The sequence below is a fragment of the Chiloscyllium punctatum genome, chromosome 15, assembly GCF_047496795.1.
Source record: "Chiloscyllium punctatum isolate Juve2018m chromosome 15, sChiPun1.3, whole genome shotgun sequence".
In the NCBI taxonomy this organism is placed as follows: domain Eukaryota; kingdom Metazoa; phylum Chordata; class Chondrichthyes; order Orectolobiformes; family Hemiscylliidae; genus Chiloscyllium; species Chiloscyllium punctatum.
This window is the reverse complement of record NC_092753.1, coordinates 69,668,302-69,690,030: the sequence shown is the minus strand read 5'-3', so window position 1 is coordinate 69,690,030 and position 21,729 is coordinate 69,668,302. Positions and strand designations below refer to the sequence as shown.

At 39.9% G+C, this 21,729-nt stretch overlaps 1 protein-coding gene across 1 annotated transcript in view; it reads left to right on the top strand.

Moving 5' to 3' along the window:
* The window catches only part of LOC140486362 (NXPE family member 3-like), a 44,945-nt gene continuing 23,216 nt past the window's right edge, over positions 1-21,729 (top strand). The window contains exons 1-2 of the mRNA XM_072585396.1: positions 1-74; positions 19,307-19,484. Coding sequence (XP_072441497.1) covers positions 19,368-19,484 — 117 coding nt within the window. The 5' untranslated portion in view covers positions 1-74; positions 19,307-19,367. The remainder of the gene's footprint in view (positions 75-19,306; positions 19,485-21,729) is intronic.

The window sequence follows — 21,729 nt, the reverse complement described above, 5'->3', positions numbered from 1 at the left end:
ACTGTGAGCACATGCAACTGAGTGCCCAGACCAGAAGAATCCAAACAGAGGAAACCAGCATGGATTTGTAATGGGTGAGTCATGTATCATGAGCTCAGTTGAATATTTGGAGGAAGTGACGAACTGATGTTAATTACAAAACGCAGCAGTTTCCATTTATATAGCACCTTAAACATAACAGAATGTACCAATAATCTTCACAGGCGTAGTATAAGTCATAATTGGCGCTTTTCCCAGAAGGAACAGCTTCTTGGTCAAAGAAGCAGTTTTTTAAGGAGTGTCTTAAAGGGGGAAAGTAAAGACAGGAGGCTAGGAGATTCAAGAGGGAATTCTAGAGCTTAGAGTCTTGGCAGCTGATGGCACAGCCGCCAGTGATGGAGAAGTGCAAATCCAGGATATCCAAAGGGCCAGTATAAGAGAAGTATGAATGAGTCACAAGACTGAAAGGGGTTTAGAAGTAGGAAGGGGCACAGCCACGGAGGGATTTGAAAATCTGAAGCTGAAGTGTTGTTTAATTAGGAACCAATGTACGTCAATGAGCAGGCATGATGCCTGAACAGAACCTGGTGTCTTTTAGGGCAAGGGTTTTCAATCTTTGCATTTCTGTACTCCTGATGGCCATGAGTGCTCTGTTGTTGGGTGGGTTCAAAGTTAGAAATCACACAACACCAGGTTATAGTACAACAGGTTTATTTGGAAGCACTAGCTTTTGGAGTGCTGCCCCTTCATCAGATAGCTGTGGAACAGGATCATAAGACACAGAATTTATAGCAAAAGATCACAGTGACATGCATGCAACTGAAAGGATATATTGAATAAATCTAGATTGCTGTTTAGGTCTTTCATCTTTTAGAATGTATTGCAGGTTTTGGTTCATTAATATGTAAATCTCATACTTCTTTCAAAGCCCATTCTTGAGGTAACGTAAGGTTTTATTTAAAAAAGTGACATCTTAGCTTAGACAATGCATTAAAGGTGTGAGGTTCTGTCTGTATCCCAATCTTGAGTGAGATCTGTGTCCAAGGTAGGAATTTATACAATGTTACATGGATTGCCTGCCTGCAGATTGTGTGCATTTTGAAGAAAATAGAATGTATCCGCAATTACATTTCTGCAAATGCAAATTCACCCCATAGAATTATAGGTGTGTATGTGTTTATGCGCGCACCTGTTGGGGTGTATATGTGTGTTTAGAGAGAGCGTGTGCATGAGAGAGGTTCTGTGTGAGTATGTAAGAGTGTGTGTGTGTGAGTGTATAGAATGGTGGGGTCACCTGTAGTGTGACATGAACCCAAGGTCCTGGTTGAGGCCATCCTCTTGGGTACCAAACTTGGCTACCAGCCTCTGCTTGGCTACTGTGTTGTTGTGTATTCAAAATCTGCCTTGGAGAATGGTCGGCCAATGATCTGAGGCTGAATGTCCTTGACCGCTGAAGTGTTTCCTGACTTGGAGGGAACATCCCTGTCTGTTACGCCTGCTTGGTCTTGTCAATGTACTATGCCTCAGGGCATCCTTATCTGCAGTGTATGAGAGACAACATTGGCAGAGTAATATGAGTACCTGCCGCATACGTGGTGGGTGGTGTTCCCACGTGTAACCGTAGTATCCATGTTGACACTATGACATGTCTTGCAGTGGTTGCCATGACCGGGTTCTGCAATGTTGTGGTCGATGTTGCCCTCAAGGCTGAGCAGTTTGCTGCGAACAATGGTGTCTTTAAGGTTTGGCGGTTGTTTAAACGTGAGAAGTGGAAGTGTGGGGAAGGTCTTGGCGAGGTGCTGGTCCTCATCCATAATATGCTGAAAAATGTGTTGCTGGAAAAGCGCAGCAGGTCAGGCAGCATCCAAGGAGCAGGAGAATTGACATTTCGGGCATAAGCTCTTCAGGAACCTGCTCCTTGGATGCTGCCTGACCTGCTGCGCTTTTCCAGCACCACATTTTCAGCTCTGATCTCTAACATTTGCAGTCCTCACTTTCTCCTCTTCCATAATATGTTGCACAATCTAGTACTTCCAAATAAAGCTGTTGGTCTATAACCAAGTGTTGTGCAATTTTTAACTTTGTCCACCCCAGTCCAACATTGGCGCCTCCACATCATAAGTATCCTCAAGACAGAGGTGACCAGTTCCTTGGGGATTGGGCAAGTTAAAGGCACGGGGGGATTTTGCGAGAGGGTGGACTTGAGGTGGTCATGACCTTGTTAATTGGTGGAGACTGAAGGAACTTGATGATTTACTCCTCCTTTTTCATACAAACAGAAAAGAAATGAAGGCCTACTTTAACTAACAGCAAGTATATGCAGTGCCTCTTAAGAGGTTGGAATCAACAACTTGCACTTGCAAATGCAGAGGGCTGTCTCGCATTATGTAAGGATGGTTGTTGAGCAAATCTGACACAAATATATACCATGGCAGGTGACCAAAGAAGTCATTCTAAAGATTATCTTAAGAATAGAGGCAGAGAGAAATGGGGACAGAACTCCATAGCCTCTGGTCTAGATGGCTGACAGAACATCCACCAGTGCAATGGAAGTTGAGGATGGGCAAGAGGCTGTGCTGTCTGGTGGAGACAGATACATTCACAGCATTTCAAAAGCATCTGGATGAGTATTTAAAATGCCAGGGCATAATAAGCAGTGGTCCAAGTGCAGATAAATGAGATTAGTTTAATTTTGTGTTTGTTGGTTGTGTCCTAGATGGTGGTAGAGTAGGATGCTCGTCAGTCCCTCTCCCTTTCTCCTTTTTAAAAATCCCTTTTTGTAGCTTTTCTTTTTTTCCCCTACCCTACCTCGAGAGTGGAGTCGAGTGAAGTGAGTGCGGGGCGGAGAAAACGGATGATTCCTGGAGCGGCGGCTGAGCAAGTCCTGGATAGAGGCTGGCACGGAGAGGCAGCGTGGTCTTGTATTTTGGGGCATGCAGGTCTGCACTGGAACTTAAGTACTCATGGTCACTTATTATCATTCTGGACTACTTCACTGTTTTGTGCTCATCCACATTCCTTTTTTACACTGTAACAGCACAATATGTTTTTAACTCTAAGATGTGTACCTAGGTACTTATACCTAAGATGGTGCCATAAAGGTGGCCATTGCAAAATCTTTTCTTGTACTCCTGTACTGGAGTACATATGACAGTAAAGACATTCTGTTCTGTTCTATTCTAATTTATTCTGATAGAAATATGGTTGGCCTGTTTCCATGCTGTATGACTGAGGTCTCCATGATGCTGTGGGTATATGCTTTGGCTCAGATGTAACACTAAGGTTGCAAACAGCTTGGTTCAGCCTCAGACTTTTGCCAGATAAAGGGATGGAATTGATGTCTTGCAAACAGATTGTCTAGTTCATAAGGACACCTCTGTGAATTTCAGTGCTAAATCTCAGTGAGGTATCTGGGTAGCAAAGCTCCTGAAAGAAAATGATTAATTGGACAGCAACTTTTGCATTTCTGAAATTGTGTGCAAGTGTGACTTCTGGTTGTTTGATTTACTCCATCATCATGGTGAGCATTGCAAGCGTGACTGTTGTTCTCAACACAGATTCTGGGGCAGAGTCTAGAGGAAAGCATTCTGTAAGGATCCATTTTGTAGACTGCAAATAAAAAATGGGAATTTATGGGATAGGTAGAGAATTGGTTAGGGATTTGTTTCAGAGGTAGGAGGTTATAGATGTGTATTAAATTCGTGATAATGCTGCTTCTCCAGAATCTATACAGGAAGCTTAATTTTGCATTATTTTTATAAACAATCCAAATGAAAGGACTAAGAGGCCATATACTGACAGCTCCAAGTTTGCAGCATAAATAATATGAGAGCTGATAACTTCAAAGGGGCATTGACATATTAAGTGAGTAGTCAAAACTGTGACACATGTGAATTCAAAATGGGTTTTGAGGTAACCTACTTTATACTGGAAGAAAGTTGAATACAATTCTAAATGCTGAGAAGTCAGATTCTTTGGGAGAACAGTGATAATTGTGGGTCCTTGTGCAATCATTAATAAGCTCTTGTTGGGCGCACACCTCATAAATGAGGGAGGAAAAAACCCAAAAGGTCATTAGAATACTAGCATTTACAAAAGGGAATTGGAATACAGAGTGGAAATTTCATTATTCATATTAGGTTTTAGTGTGACCTAATTTCTAAATTCTGGGCACTGCAACTCAGTAAGGATATCTTAGGCTTTGTCAGGTTGCAGCTCAGAATGGTCAGATATTTGGACTATAGAGATAAATTGTGAAGACAGTTTGAGAGGATTAGCTTCTATTCTTTGTGTATGGAAGATTAAACAGTAATTAATTGTGTTCAAATTGATCAGAGTCAATCCTGTAGACAAAAACTATTTTCTGTGGTGATAAGTATGGAACAAGAGTATGGACCTATAGATTTGGAGCTAGAACATTTGTGTTGATATCAGGAAGCATTTCTTCTCTCAAAAGGCAATGGAAATGTAAAACTCCTCTCCTAAACGGTATTGAGGGTTACGGAACCAAGATGGGTGGTTAGAATGATGATACACTTTAGTCATGGCCAGTGTTGAGAATATTTGTAGCTCAGATTGAGTTCTGGATGTAGGTTTGCTCGCTGAGCTGAAAGGTTCATTTTCAGATGTTTCGTCACCATACTAGGAACATTCTAGGACCAATCAAATAGATGCACGAGAATTCCCAGAAGCATGGCATTTAACAAATGTGACTTGGATCCCATTTACCACCCCCTGAGAAAAAGTACAGGAAATGACATCACCACAGGAAATGACATCAACCCAAGGAAACCTAAACACATCTCTAGAAAGAGGGCCATACCACCAGGGTTTCATCTGAAGGCTCACTGATGATAGCTAGTGTGGTGACGAAACATCTGAAAACGAACCTTCCAGCTCAGTGAGTAAACGTACGTCCACATTAGTCATGGTGTAGTTTAATGATGCTTAGTACTGTTTCTGTACTCTTGTATTTAATAACTATTTGTAGGCTTGGCTGTCCTCTTGTAGCTATGTTTGTAACAACTTTCTGCCAACCTTCACAAGCTTTATCTTCCGCCTCTCAGAACAGTTATTGATATTCTGGTTCTCTCTGCTTTAAGAAAGGATTAGTCTGTCTTTGTCCTGTTCTTGTCAAAGATTTTAATTAATTGGTTCTGATAATGTTGATTACTACTTTCTCTTCTTTTCAATTCCTTGCAGTTCTTTGCTGTCGATCCAAGGTTATTTGCACATCAATGCTCTCTTTCCTTTGGTTGAATGTGTTCTTTCACTTTTCTTTGAAAGTTACTTGTTCCACAAGGTATTATAGAGTAAAATGAATGGAAGATGAGAGGGCTTGTTTTGTTTTCTTTGCTGCACTTGTCCCACCAGCCCCTTGGCCACTTGATCAGCAGTCAACCAAAATGTTATTATCAAACAGTTTTTCTTTCATTCAGAAACCACAGGCTCTATGTTGAGATATGAAGAAATTACAGAAGATGAAGAAAAGAGTTTTCACATGTTGGCTGGAGAAAGTCAGCGAATAAGCAGTGGCAGCCATTGAAGTAAAACTTTATTTCAGTTAAAAGAGGACTTGCTGAGCATAATGAACTACCTGTTGTTAACAAATGTGGTCAAGGAGAGTATCTAATTAAAATCTAAGGCGTGCAAGACAGTGACAGTTAGTCAGAGGATTAGGATTTTGTTTAGTAACCAGAAAGGGATGACTGAAATGCTAATAGTGGGAGAAAATGGATATGGAAGTGAAATAACTGTGCAGAGCCCAGTATTCTGTCACAGAGTTACTCTTTATTTTCCTGTGTACAGGACACTGACTGTGGCCAGCTAGCATGAGTTGGTCCTTTGAGTGGGGAGATTCTGAATTTCCTGTTTAGAACTATCACCCCGGGCTTGCTGATTGACTTGATTGGCCCAGGCTAACAACCCCCATTAGTTTCATCTGGTTCCAATCACTAAATAAAGTAAATTGTAATTAAATATAACAGACAAGAAAAACCTTTTTTAGAGTTATATGGAAAGGAAGAGAATAGCCAAAGTGAGGTAACCTTGGAGGATATAACATTGGAGTTGATAATGGAAACAGGGACATGATCAATTAATTACAACCAATAATTTGTATTGGAGCCATGTAAACCCCTCAAAGGTAAGCAGAATACCAATGGGACTAAAGATTGCGTAACAGTCTCTATCATTTAACAATTTTCCAAAATAATGGCATTAAAAATAGAGAGGACACCAGGACTTGATAGCCTATATTGTACGGTTTTATAGAAAGTAGCTGCAGAGATAGTGAAGGCATTGGTGAAAATATTCCAGAATACATTGGATCCTGGGAGGGCTCCAGTGGATTGGTAAAATGTTTGTGTGATGCCTCTACCCTTGGATTCAGGGAGACAGAAAGCTGGCAAGTATAGGCCACTAAGCCTAATGTCTGTTATTGGGAAAACGCTAGAGTTCCTTTATTAAGGAAGGAATAACAAGACATTTAGAAAATCTTAACCATGTTGATTATGATTATGTTAATGTGAAAGATAAATCATGTTTGATAAATTTGATAGTTCTTTCAGAATAGAACATCTAAGTTGATAAAGTGGAACAGGTAGATGTAGTGAATGTGAATGTGTATTTGCAGAAGGCTTTTGATCAGCTGCTACATAATAACTTATTGCAAAAGGTAGGAGCTGACAGTATTAGGATAATGTTAGCATGGATTGAGGATTAGATAAAACAGAAGACAGAGAGTCAGGGTTACTAGGTCATCATCAGATTGGAAAGAGATAACTGGTGGAGTGCCACAAGAATCAATCCAAGCATCTCCATTATTTTCTGTTTGTTAATGACTTGGAGGCAGAGTCAGTGTGTAATACATCTAAATTTGCTGATAATGCAAAATAGGTGGGTGGGCTTGTTGTGATGAGGCGATAAGAAATCTACAATTAGACAGGTCAAGTGAGTGGGCAAAGGCTTGGCATGTAGAACTTAATGTGGAAAAGTGTGTGGTCATACTTTTTGGTGGGAGGATGAAAAGGCAAGCTGACATTTAAATGGAGAGAGGAAATGTGCAGTGCTAAGAGGTGTGGCTGTTCTTGTACAAGTAACTCAAAAAGTTAACTTGCAGTGAAGCAAGTAGTTAAAAAGACAAGTGGAAACTTGCCTGTTATTGCTGGGAGTGGAGAGGAATTTGGAAATAGTCAAGTCTTCTTGCAACTGGGCAGGGTGTTGCTGAGGCAACCCTGGATTATTGTGTAAAGTTATGGTTTCCATATTTAAGAAAGGATGTGCAGGCATTGGAGACAGTACAAAAGAAATTCACAGGGCTGATTCCAGAGATGAAGGGTTTGATTATCAAGAATGGCTCAACGGGATTGGGCTTTTATTCATGAGAATTTCAACGAATGAAGGCGGATCTTATTGAAACACACAAGATTCTGAGAGGTTTGACAGGGTAAAAGTTGAGAAGATGTTTCTTGTAGTTGGGAGGAACCTCAAACTAGGGAACAGTGAGTAATGTGGCTGTGGTTTTATTTTGTCCCGGTTTCTTTTTGAGAGATTGAACAAGACGTGACAAGCAGTCTATGGTAACGTTAAATAGCTTGTTAGGTTTTTTTTGGAAAGGTTGGAACAATAAAAGCAAGATGGATGTGGCCAGCGCTCTCAGACCAGGATTTTAGTGTTTTTATTAGCTTTAATCAGTTACTGATGGAGTCTCAGCAGGGTTGGAGGTTGCTACTCTCTCTCTCTGCTTAATAGTTTCTCTTGCTCTTTCTTTCCCTGCTGTTAGATCGCGTGTGAGACAATTTGTTTCTGACTTTGTCTTTTTGCCAAGCGGGTATGTTTATGGGGTGTTACTATATTCGAACAGTTAATTAGTAAGGTTACAGTGATCATGGGAGATCATATCACTTCGGTCTTATGATCACTGTCTCCCAAGAGTTCCTTCATCTTAAGCTTCCTTATCCAATCTGCCTCATTGCACAACATTAACTCCCCAATTGACTCTTCCTTAGTGGGCTCCACCACAAGATGCCCAAAGAGCCATCTCATAGACATTTCACAAATTCCTTTTCTTGCGATCCACTACCAACCTGGTTTTCCCAGTCCACCTGCATATTGAAATCCCCCATGATCTCTAACTTTATCTTTCTTACACACCTTTTTTTTATCTCCTGTATTTTTTTTACATCCCACATCCTGATTACTATTTGGCCTTTTTTAACCTTTTCCATTCCTCAATTCTACCCACACAGATTCTACATCATCTGACCCTGTCATTTCTTGCTATCAATTATATTTCATTTCTTACGAATAAGACAACCCCAACCCCTCTGCCCACCTTGCCTGTCTTTTCGATTGGATGTATATCCTTAGATATTTAACTTCCTGTCCTGAGACCATAGGAGCAGAAATTAGGCCATTCAGCCCATCGAGTCTGCTCCATCTCAGTGATACCCACCACATAATTCTGCCAATTTCAATCTGCGCCACAAGCGCATTTACCTTATTTTATATACTGTGTGCATTCAGATACAATACCTTCAGTCCTGTATTTACCGTCCCCCTTCTTATTGTCATCTCTTTATCTGATGTGCTTGAAGTTATATTACTAACCTGTTCAAAACGTTATGTCCTATTGTGTATTGTGGAGACTTTAATAACTTCTCCTGCATTCTCCTTTCTTGTCAATATTTTCATACTTTTCCATGCAATTGAATCCACCCCCACAGACTTTAACCTGCTGCTTTGACCATTATGCTTCTTGGAGTTTTACCCTTCTTCCCATCCCACCTCCACCCCCCAAACTTTCCTGTTGACCACACTATTTATCCTTTTCGCTAGAACGCTGGTCTCAGCTCGATTCAGATGGAGACTGTCCCAGAGTACAGATCCTTGCTGTTTCAATACTGATGCCAGTGCTCCATGAAATGGAAGCCCACTCTCTTGGACCACTCCTTTAGTCACATGTTTAGATTCCTTATTCACACGTCCCTATACCAATTTGCATGTGGCTTGGTTAGCAATCTGGAGTTTATAACTGTGAGAAACGAAGCTCACTCACTTCAATAATTTCAGTCCGAGACAAGATCTGAATCAGTAGTGTCATTTATTTCGCTCTTGCAAGAGGGGTGTAGTGTCTACTGTGTACAAAGGCAGGCGCGCGCACGTGCGCGCACGCACACTTCAACTAGTACACAATTTATGTAATTTGTTTCCCTTCTCTCCTCCCCTGATTACATCTCCCACTTCTCTAAGACCGGCACCCATTCCTCTTGTTCATCTCTTGTCTTATCTGGCCTTGTCTGTGACATAATGCTTATTTCTGGCCTCACAAGGCTGTTTGACCACCTCCCTCTGTGGGCCATTGTTAGGTATATCCTCCTTCACTACCATCCATTGCATAAGTAATTATGATTGCAGAAGTAACACTAATTTACCTATATCCCACAATAACCCTTGAGGACCTATTCTTCATTTTAGTTCTTACTGTCTGATAGTCTCCAAGAAGTTCCCTTTCCTTGCTTTGTCTATATTGTTTAGTCCTGACATGGACCACAACAACTGAATCCTTCTCTCGTTCGCTCTCTGATATCCTTTCAAGACAGTCACGGACCTCCCTCACCCTGGAATCAGCAGGCAACATATATTGTGTGGGACGCTTGATTCTGCTTAGAAAGGTTGTGATCTGTTCCCCTGATTTCAAGATCCCCTACAACTTGTCTTTTTCCTTCCCAATCCCCCTTGAATTGTCTCCTGCAACAAGATACAGTGCTCAGCTGGCTTATCCTCTCCACAGCTCTGTTCCTCATCCGCACAGAGCAAGGACCTTGGACCTGTTGGGCAAGGTCAAGAGCTGGTACTCCTATTTCTGAATACAGAATTCATCTCCCTTGCAGTCACGCCCTCCTGTCCCTGACCACTGATCGAATTTAAGGTACTTATGTTATGGACTAGGCCAGACTACTCAAAACATTCTTAAGCAAGCAGCCGATTCCATAACTTTGCAATTTCGGGGCGGCATGGTGGCACAGTGGTTAGCGCTGCTGCCTCTCAGCGCCAGAGACCCGGGTTCAATTCCCACTTCCGGCAACTGTCTGTGTGGAGTTTGCACCTTCTCCCCGTGTCTGTATGGGTTTCCTCTGGGTGCTCCGGTTTCCTCCCACAGTCCAAAAATGTGCAGGTTGGGTGAATTGGCCGTGCTAAATTGCCCGTAGTGTTAGGTGAAGGGGTAAATGTAGGGGAATGGGTCTGGGTGGGTTGCTCTTTGGAGGATCGGCGTGGATTTGTTGGGCCGAAAGGCCTGTTTCCATACTGTAAAGTAATCTAAACATATTTCAATTTGTTTCAATCAGTAAGTGTACAGTGAAGATTGCCCGGAGTGAGGTAGCTAAATTGACTACCAGACAAAAATTTATTCACAAGATTACACAATGAAACACAAAGAACAGAATAAAGAACACCTACGGAACTCAGTCTATCCAAACTAGACTTAATTATGCTGTTCAGAATATACACAACAGTCCCAATAAGCAAACTTCTTTAAAATATAGTACAGAAAGGGTCAGATGCTTACAGGTTGAAGTTAGAAGGGAAAGAAGAGTTTCCACACGGCTCATTGTTGAACTTCCAACTAGTTCTGGATGGAACTAAACTGCTCAGCGAGAGAGCTGACCACTCTCCTTTTCTTTATATAGGTCATTTCTAAAATATGACCACTTTAGCTTGAAGTCTCATCTGTTTACATTGAAACAAAAAATACTCTTTAATCTCTGAACCAAACCAGTCTGATTGGAGGCCAGCCCGGTTTATTACCCCTTTTGACAAATATCAAGGACAGAGTATCCTTGAGCCAAGGAACTGCTTTTAGCTAAAAAAGGACTAGCTTTGTGACACTTAATCTACCAAGTGTTGACCGCAATCTGAAACAAAGTGTGCAGGTAACTCTTCCCCTCCCAGATGTCCCAGGCTCAGACTCCAGCTCATCAATTCTAAGCCGAAGTTCCTCCAGCAACCAACTTGTATGCCAGGAGGAGCGGGTAAACAAATTAAAATTTTAAGGGATGGGGAGTATCTCAGTGTTTGGTGAGAGATGCGATATGTAATTCAGGAGTATTGCCAGAAAAAGTGTTAATGTATGGAATTCACGGTGAGACAAGATGTTTTCCATTATATAAAGTTAGTCTGATAGAATGGAGAAGTGGTGGTTGGTGTACTAGAGAAACTGTTGGTTTCAGGAATACAATTTGTCCTTGGTAATGCTGTAGCTGGATCATAGATGGGAGTGATACCTACTGCACTTGAAAAGCCAGTGGAAAATCAGGCAACTGAGGTAGTACAGGAAATATATCCTGGGATTTCTCCTAACTGTGTGGTAACATGGTAACAAAATCAAAGAATAAAGATAAGGATGTTGAAGTACAATTATCAGAGACTACGTTTGATCAAATGGTTGAGGAAAAAAAAAACAAGAACAGGCAGATGACAAAGTGGATTTTTTAGTGCAGAGAAATTAACAGAATTGCAACAGAAAGATGAAAAACTAAAGCAGTTGTATCAAAAAATCATACAAAGAAGAATCCGAGCGTATCCTAGAATGTTACTTTCTTAAAGATGTCATCTTGATAAGGAAATGGAGACCACCACATATTCAGGTGAATGAGAAATGGGCAGAAGTTCATCAAGTTGTATAATCGGTGGGCTGTAGAAAGGAAGTGTTGCAGGTAGCACATGAATTACCAGTAGAACCTCATTTGGGTGCAAGGAAAACTTGAGCCAAAATACAAAAACCTTTTTATTGGCCTGCACTGTGTAAGGATGTGGTTGAATTTTGCTGGACATATCACATGTGTCAGGTAATTGTAAAAACTCAAGCAGCAATAAAACCAACACCCTTAATACCCCATTCCCTCATTTTGGGGAATGTTTCATAAGGGTCTTAATTGATTGCATAGGACCCTACTGTTTTTTGAAAAAAAAAGTATTCAGTTTTTGGTGACCATAATGGATGTGTCAGTTATATTTTCAGAGGCCATTTCCATAATGCAGTATCATCCCTAAAAGGATTGTAGAAGATTTACGCTAATGTTTTTATTAGTTACAGAATACCCACAGATTGAATCAGATAAGGTGTCAAACTTTACATTGAAATTATTCAGGGAAGTTATGGATAATTTAGGAATAAAACATTTTTCAAATCCACTGCGTAACATCCAGAATCACCGGGCGCATTAGAAAGGTGGCATCAAATGTTAAAGACCATGTTGAGGGCTCCTAGTCAAGACTATCCAGGGGATTTGCATAAAGGAATTCCATTTGTGTTTTTTTTTGCAATTAGGGATTGACCAAATTTAATTTAGCAAAGTTAGTTCCTTCCATTTGAATTAGTTTTTGGGCATGAAGTGAGAGGACCACTGAAATTAAGGAGAAATTGGTGAGTCAAAGACCACATATTTTGACTCTGTCAAATTTTAGACAAAGATTAAATAAATTGTGTGGGTTGACTAAACAGAATTTAAAAATAGCACCGCATGTAATGAAACAGGAAGCAGACAAGAAGTCAAATTTTTTTAATTTACCTGGTAGAGATAAAGTGTTTATGTTACTTTCAGTGTTAAATGAACCTTTTTAAAAGCAAGGTTAAGGGTCTTATCAAATTGAAAGGAAATTGAGTGACTGAGGTGAATCATTTGATAAGAATGTCAGATAGAAAGAAGTGTCATGTAAATATTCTCAATGTTTTTTGATAAGGAAGGAAAGCAAAAGGAGAATGTGGTGCTGATTACAACACAGAACCAGTGAAGAACCAGTTCAGATGATTCTGCATTGGACATTGTCCAATTTAAGTTGAGGAATGAGGAACTTCTTAAAACTTGGGATAAATTATTGAGTTACCTTCCAGAGGAAAATTGAAATAATTTGAAAGATTTCTTGCAATCACAAGGGGGATATATGTGATATTATGCTGGGCAGTACAGGTCATTCTGTCATAACTCATTTTGTCAATGTGGATTTGCTGTAACGCGTTTGACAAATTGGGGATGCTGTTTCTATAGTGCAAACTTTTAAAACGTGTTATAATCCAAATACAGCAATAACAAACTTAAATGCTGTTTCTAAAGCATGATTTTTCTAGAATGGGGACTTGCACAAGAATCCAACCATCGTGTTATAGAAGAATTAACTGTACTAATCTAATTGATGTAGGGATAAGAAATGGTATTCCAATTAAGCGGCATCCTTCGACTTAGTGCTTTGTAGTTGACACTGGTTGAAAAGGAGATTGAGCGCATACTCCAAGACAGCATAATGGAATTGAGTTGCAGTAACTGGAACTGACCTATTGCAATGGTGCCAAAACCCAATAGTACCCAATGATTGTGTGGGCTATTTGCAAAGTCAATGCAGTTACAAAGTCTGTTTCATATCCTATTCCATGTTTGGAAGTCAGTATCGAGAAGCTGGGACAAGCAGCTAATGTTTCTAAGTTACACTTCCTCAGAGGATACTGGCAAGGACCTTTTATCATGATACTGAATGGGCTATATGAATTCATGCCATTGGTATAATAAATGCATAGCCACATTTCAAAGACTAACCAGTAAAGTCATTTCTGGATTACCCAGTTGTATGGTATACTTGACGACCTGGTGATTTTTAATCTCATTGAAAGAATATTTGCATCATCTCTCAGAATTGTGTGATTGATTTTGAGAGGCTGGCTTGGTGATAAACCTGGCTAAAAGTGAGTTTGTAAAAGCCCAAGTAACATTCCTGGGCCATGTCATTGGATATGGACAGATGGCCCCATGGGATGTGAAAACAAAGGTTATTGGGGAGTTTCCAATACCTTCAACGAACCAGAAAGCACTGCAATTCCTGAGTTTTTTTTAAATCAGACGTCCACACCAAAATTTAGCAGTGTGGTTACATGACTGACTTATTGAAGAAATGCAGAAAATTTCAGTGGATGGAAAACTGTCAGAAGGCATTTGACAGCCTGAAAACTGTTAGGCACTGTCCCAGTGTTAGCCATACCTAATTATGCCAAGTCATTCTAGGTGACTACTGGTGAGAGTGATTGGGTGTTAGTGCTGTACTCTTACAAGAAGATGATGAGAAAATAAAGAACAATTGGGTATTTCCCCAAGAAATTGAGTGATCATTAATGGAAATTACCACGATCGAGAAGGAAACCTTCAGCTTTGTGTTGATATTACAAAATTTCAACATTTATTGTCAGTAATGTGTCTGTCTGAGACAATTGTATGTACTGATCATAACCTCTTAAAGTTTTTGGAGAAGATGAAGGACATACATTCCAGACTGTTTAGGTGGAGCTTCTTATTGCAGCTATTCAGCTTGAAAATTATACGTGTGGCAGGATGAGAAAACTTAATTGGTAGGAGAAAGTGAGGACTGCAGATGCTGGGGATCAGAGCTTAGAAATGTGTCACTGGAAAAGCGCAGCAGATCAGGCAGCATCAAAGGAGAAGGAGAATCGACATTTCGGGCATAAGCCCTTCAGGAATTAGGAGGGTGTGCCAAGCAGGCTAAGATAAAAGGTAGGGAGGAGGGACTTGGGGGACGGGTGTTGGGAATGCAATAGGTGGAAGGAGGTTAAGGTGAGGGTGATAGGCCGAGAGGGGGTGGGGGCGGAGAGGTCGGGAAGAAGATTGCAGGTCAAGAAGGCGCTGCTGAGTCTGAGGGTTGGGACTGAGAAAAGGTGGGGGGAGGGGAAATGAGGAAGCTGGAGAAATTTGCATTCATCCCTTAATTGGTGACAGGTTGTTGCGACTGAAGACAGATGGAGGTATTTGGTGGCGGGAATAAACAGACTGAAATATGCTGCAGTTGTGATGTTTGCATGCTTAGAGTAAATGTAATGTACATTTATGGCAGTTTACTAATAGTTTAAGTTTTTAAAAATGAATATTGATGGTCTTTTTAAACAAGAGATGAGTTGTGATGAGGCTGTAACTTTAAGAATAGTTCCAGAATAATGGGACACACTTTCAGATCTAAGGTGGTAAGAAATTTATTCTCCCAAAGGGCAGTGAATGATTAGAATTCTATACCCCAAAGAGTTGTAGAGGCTGGATCGCTTAAAGTATTTCAGAGGAAGTAAACAGTTAGTTTAAAAATATCAAGAAGTTGTGCATTATGAGGAATTGGCATGAAAGTGGAGCAGAGGCCCAAGTAGATAAAGCATAATCTTGCTGAATGGCTTATTCCTACTGGTATTTCTCTCATTTTTATGTCTGTTTTGCCCTCCCAGTCCACAAAGCACAACACTCTATACAACACATATTCTGGATGTAGATTTGCTCGCTGAGCTGGAAGGATCATTTTCAGATGTTTCGGTAACATCTTCAGTGAGCGTCTGGATGAAGCAATGCTGGTGTTTCCTGCTTTCTGTTTATATGTTTGGGTTTCCTTGGGTCGGTGATGTCATTTCTGGTGGTGATGCCGTTTCCTGTGGTGATGTCATTTTCTGTTGTTTTTCTCAGGGGTGGTAAATGGGATCCAAGTTGGTAGAATTCCATTTGGAATGCCATGCTTCTAGGAATTCTCGTGCATGTTTGGCTTGTCCTAGGATGGATGTGTTGACCCAGTCGAAGTGTTGTCCTTCCTTATCTGTATGTAAGGATATTAGTGAGAGGGGGTCATGTCGTTTTGTGGCTAGTTGGTGTTCATGTATCAAGGTAGCTAGTTTTCTGCCTGTTTGTCCAATGTAGTGTTTGTTACAGTTCTTGCACAGTATTTTGTAAATGACATTAGCTTTGCTTAGGAAATGACATCACCACAGGAAATGACATCACCAACCCAAACATATAAGTAGAAAGCAGGAAACGCTAGCATTGTTTCATCCAGAGTCTCACTGAAGATGTTACCTGATATGGTGGCTAAACATCTGAAAATAAACCTTCTAGCTCAGCGAGCAAAACTGCATCCGGAACCTCAATCTGAGCTTCAAATCTTCTCAAAACTCGCTAGCACAATGTGCTCAATTTTATTTTTAAAACTGCAGCTATCTCTCTGCATAGCTCTTTTAAAATTTTGATTCGAAGTTGTATCTTCCTTTTTCTGGTCCATAATTGAAAAACTGGGGAAATGAGAAGATGTGATACTTTTTAGAATGGGTTCTAATATTTTCCCAACTATGAACATTAAGCTAACAGGTGGGTAGTCTTCCGCTTACTCTCTTTTTCTCACTTCTGAAATTGTGGAAGTTACGTCTGCTAATTTGTAACAGGAACCTTTCTGTAATCTTGAAAAAAATGGTCATTAATGTATCCATGATTTCTACTACTATTTCCTTCAACAGCCATGTATGAAATTCATTTGTTCCAGGAGACTTATCAAACCTGAGTACAGCTAATTTTTTTCAAGTAATGCCTTTTTTGTCCCCCTAATGCTAATTTCTGTTAGCACTTCATTTCACAAGTCCTTTGGTCACTTACTATTTTTAGGACATTTCCCGAGTCATCTTTCGTCACAACAGATAACAAATAACAATTTGGTTTCGGTTTCTGTTCCTGTTCCCCATTAATGGGCCCATATTTATCCTTTCTAATGGCTTTTCCTTTCACATCAATAGAAACAGTTTTGTTTTGTTGTTTCCTTACCAATTTTTTACTCTCCTCTGCTTGATTTTAAACTACTCTCAATTCTCAGGTTTATCATACTTTCTGGCATTCTTGGATACTATTTCCTTTAATGTAGTTATTGACTACTTGCATTAACTATGGTTGATTCACCTTTTTCTTTGATTGTACCTTGCAGGAATACGTATCTGTTCTAGACCTTGTTGTATATTTTTAAAATTCTAGGCCATTGCCTATCTACTGTCAAATCTAATGTATTTTCCCAATTCATTCTAGGCCCTCGTATCCTTAGGTTCCTTAGCTCGGAGTTAAGGCTATAGTTTCACAATGAGCTACATTACGTTCAAACTTCATGTAAAGTTCTGTCATGTTATAGACACTGTTTTTCGTGACTCCTTTCAGCAGGGCTATTAGTTGCCCATCCATATTATACAATTCCAAATACAAAATTGCCAGATCCTGAGTTGGCCCCTCAACATACTGTTCCAGAAATCCATTTTATAAATGCCTTACTAATGCTGGGAAGGATAAATTACTGTTGATTTTAGTTAATCCAGAGTTTACGCAAATCAAAATTGCCTATTTATTACACATGTTTACATGCCTCTTTAATTTCCCAACTAACAGCATGTCAGCATTAGTACTACATTTTGGTGTTCCCCGAACCACACTCAACAATCTTCACCCTCACTCTTTGTATATATTGATCTTTGGAACAAAGTTCCTCCAGTATCAACCTATTGGTGTGATTCCTTATTAAGTATGCTATCTCACCTCTCTCTCTCCTTTTTTTGTTTATCCCTCCTAAATGTGGACTATTGTTTGATAATACATTTGATCTTGACCACCCTATAATCCACTTTTTTTTTCTAATGGCAATTAAATCTTATCCTTTTACCTCTGGTACATACAAATCCTCTGTCTTTTTGTGAATGCTACTTGCATTCTGATAGTGCCTTTTAACAGACCTTTTAATAATAATTTCAATTTTGATCCTTTTTGCCATTGCATCATTAATCTTCTAAATTGCTTGTTTCATTTTCCTTAAATCTAAGCTTCCTCTTAAGCTGTCATCCCACTGTCAATCTAGTTCCTCCCCAAACTGTGCTAGCATATTTCCCTGCGAAAAGGTTAGTCCCAGACCTGCCCTACAATTAGCCCCAATCTCCTTAGTTCCCTGAAATATGCTTTCTGAATTTCATCTCCTTCCTGGCTAAGTCATTTGTATTGAAATAGAACATGACCTTTGGCATTGTGCCTTCATTCAGAAGAATATCCTTGGGGACATACTTGTCCCTAGCTCCAGAAAAGGAACAGACCATCCTGGAGTCATGTTTATAGCCACAGAAACATTTGTCTCTTCCCCTAATTTGAGAACCTGCCCGCATCGGTACTGCTCTTCTGTTATTCTTCCTCCAATCCCATATGGTTAAGCAGCTTGTAGTGCCTTTGACCTGAATGTGACTATACTCTGAGGAACTATCCCGTTTCGAGTATTTAATACAAAAAAAAATTGTATGCAAGGTTATCGCCGAGGACCTCTGCACTACCTGTATTTTGTGTTTGGCCAGATCACTCAGCCTGCAATGTGGTGATGGCCATTTTTTTGGCTTGATTACTGTTATGGTTGAAATCACCCTCAGCAGAATCAACTTTGAGAACAATTGATTTTCATCCATGCAATTTGTAAATAAATTTAAAAGATGTGAATTAAATTAATCAATAGCAAATTTCTTAACTTGCAATATCTTCGCTTTGTAGGCAGTTCCTTAGGATGGGGGTAAATTGCTTTAACTCAGTTTTGAGGGATTCTGAAATAGCTAAATTCAATGTGTGATTGAAGGGTTGGGTAGTTGGATTGTTCAGCTGTTTGTGTTCTGTTTCAGGCTTTGACTTTGCCTGTGTATGGTTTTGATAAAGTTGTTAAATGTGTTTCGTGTCTTCTCAAAGAAACCTTTTCCATTTTGGTCATTCAGAAGCCAGGAAACCCCATGAATTTGAAGGGTTGATTGTTCTCTTCATGGTTAATTTGAAAGCGCCTTTCAAAGCATTTCCTCTGTAGTCCTTTGCAGCTTCTGCTGCAACAGAGTTGTTTCTGGAGTTGACTGTGAACGTGCCTCTCCAGCAGAGTTGGTTATGTGTGATTATCTCCTTGATGTTGAGCATATTGACTTGGGAGGAAATGCCAGTGTTGGACTTTGGAAGACTTGCAAAGGCTCTGACCACAATTTTTAATCCAAGAAAATTCTTTTTTTGATCTATAGCCAGCTTTCTGTGCACGTGACCGTACTTCCTTAAATTACTTGATTTTTGCTTTTGGTGGTTTGTATGTTATCTTTTCCAGTTCTCTATGTAAGTCCAGAGAAACAACATCAATACATCTATCTTTTATCTGTGTTTTCACTCTTTAATTAATTTTGTCATGTTGCTCCAGTGTGAACTGTTTAAAGAAATCCTCACTGACAGCTACTGTTTGTATTGTTCTAAATGCTTTGTGATATAGTTTAATTGACTAATAGCTGAAGTAAGACTCAATAGTTCATAATTATTTGGCTTATTGTTTTCCAAAGGTTGCTATATTTCTGACCCTCTGCTTCTCTAGCGTGATTTTATTTCCCATGGCATGTTGTGAAATTATGGTCAGAAGCTTCCTTCATGTTTAAGTGTACCATTCAAATTCCAATGATTTCTTGAGATTAAATTTATAAATTTATCTTCTGTTTCAGATTTACAAAGTAGTTGTGGAGATTGGCCTGATTATGCACTATTGCAGAGTGATCTTCCAGTATGGATGAACGCACCACGAAAGAAACTACTCTTCCCTGCTACATCCATCGATCCCTTTTCATATTGCTGGTACTGATGACAGTACTGATGCTGATTTTAAATTTGCATATTATAAGGGTATGTAGAGCAATATAGCCAACATGCTTGAAGTAAAATGATCACATGTACTGTGTGGTTTAAAGTTGGATTGTTTATTTAAAAAAAAAGGATAGTTTGTTTCTCCTGCACCATACGTTGAAATGGAGAGTATCAATTTGGTAAAGTTTTGGTGTTTTCTCTAAACAATAAAGACTTGAGTTCTTTCCCAGTTTGAATGCTGCTGAGTTGTATGTGCTCAGTATATGATGACTATTGGGTTCCAGACCACCCCTCTCACCTGTTGGAAGGGACACAACAGCTACCTTGAAGATGTTTTGTTTGTTTCCTCTTCTCACTTTCCCTACCAAATGAAGGTAAATATGATACCCCCTGCAGAATCACCATCCGGATTTCAGCAGAGTAGGAATAGTGAATTTGGGTCTTACTAACCAGTGCAGTGGCATCAGTAAGAAGTTTAAGTTCATTGTCTCTGTGTGCTGGGTGCAGTTTTGCTGTTCACATTTATGAAAGAACTAATATTTATTATGGGTATGTTGCAACAAAGGTTCATTAAATTGTTCCCCAAAATAGTGCGTTTATCCTATGATGAGAGACTCTGTAAATTTGGCTTGTATTTGCTGAAGCTTCTAAGAATGAGTAGTGATCTCATTGAAACTTTGAAGATTCTAAAGGGGCTTAATATGGTGGATATTAGAGATGGTTGCTCCTGTTCAAGGAATCTTGAATTTGTAAACAGTCTTGGGATAAGAAAAGACCAGAGACCAGGAATACTCAGTGAGTCATTCATCTTCTGACTTCCCAAAGCCTGTCCACCATCTGCGGGACATCTGTTAGGAGTATGATGGAGTACGCCTCACATACTGAGATGATTTAAGTCCTGGTAACACTCAAGCTTGACACCATCCAAGGCAAAGTTTGATTGACACAGCATCCACTGCCTCAACCGCCAGTGTCCAGTGGTAGCAGTGTGTACTATCTACGAGATGTACTGCAGAAATTTGCCAAAACTCATTTGACAGCACCTTCCAAACCCACTACTGTCTAGACCCATTTCCATTTATAAGGGCAAGGGCAGAGATGCTTGGGAAGACCAACATCTGCAAGTTCCCCTCCAAGCCATTCACCATCCTGACTTGGAAATATGTCACTGAACCAAAATTCTGGAATTCCCTCCCTAAGGGCGTGTGGGTCTAAGTACAGCACATAGACTGCAACTCACCACTACCTTCTGAATTAGGTCCTGCCAGCAATGTCCCCATCTCATGAATGTTTTTTAAAAAAATGAAGATCTAAGGAGGCTTTACTCAGACTTGAAGATTGAGTGGGCAAGGACATGGCAGATGGAATATGAACAAATGAGTAAGGAGTGGGAGTAGGCCATTGAGCTCCTCGGTCCTGTCCCTCCATTCCATAGGAGCATGGCTGATTTGATTGTAACCTCAAATCCACATTCCTGCCCAACCCTGATAACCTTTCACACCCATTGTTAAATAATAATTGATCTACTTTTGCCTTAAAAATATTCAAGGGCTCTACTTTCACCACCTTTCTAGAAGAGCCTTCCAATGTCTTTGATTTTCTGAGAGAAAACATATTGCCTCATCTCCATTTTAAATGGGCGTCCTCTAATTTTTAAACAGTCACCCCAATTCATAATTCTCTTATAAGAAGAAACATCTTCCTGACCCTCTCAGGATCTTGTGTGTTTCAATCAAGTCAGCTGTGATGTTTTTAAACTCCAACAGAGACAAACCTAGCCTATTCACTCTTTCCTCATAAGGTAAACCTCGCATTCCAATTGTTAGCCTGGTAAGCCATCTCTACATAATGTAACTCTGACACAATGTGACTTTGCTTGAATATAACGTGAGGAAGTGTGAAGTTATCCATTTTGGTACAAAATTGCAGAAAGGTAGAGTATTTTATAAGCTGAGAGGGGTTGGGAAGTATTGATGTCCAAAGGAATCTCTCTTCTCTTGTTCATGTGTGTCATTAAATTGTAGCATGCTCATAATATCCAGCATTTCAAGTAATGAGAGATATTCTTACTGAAATATTTTTAAGATCATCCCACTGTCGTAAATTTTAGAGAATACAGGCCCAGTCTCCCTAATCGCATCTCAAAAACAGTCCTGGTATCCCAGAAATCAGTCTTATGAACTTGTATTGAACTCCCTCTGCTGATAAGGATGTCCTTCATTGGATAAGGAGTAGTTTTGAGTACTCCAGATGTGGTCTTACTAAGGCTCTATACAAATGCAGT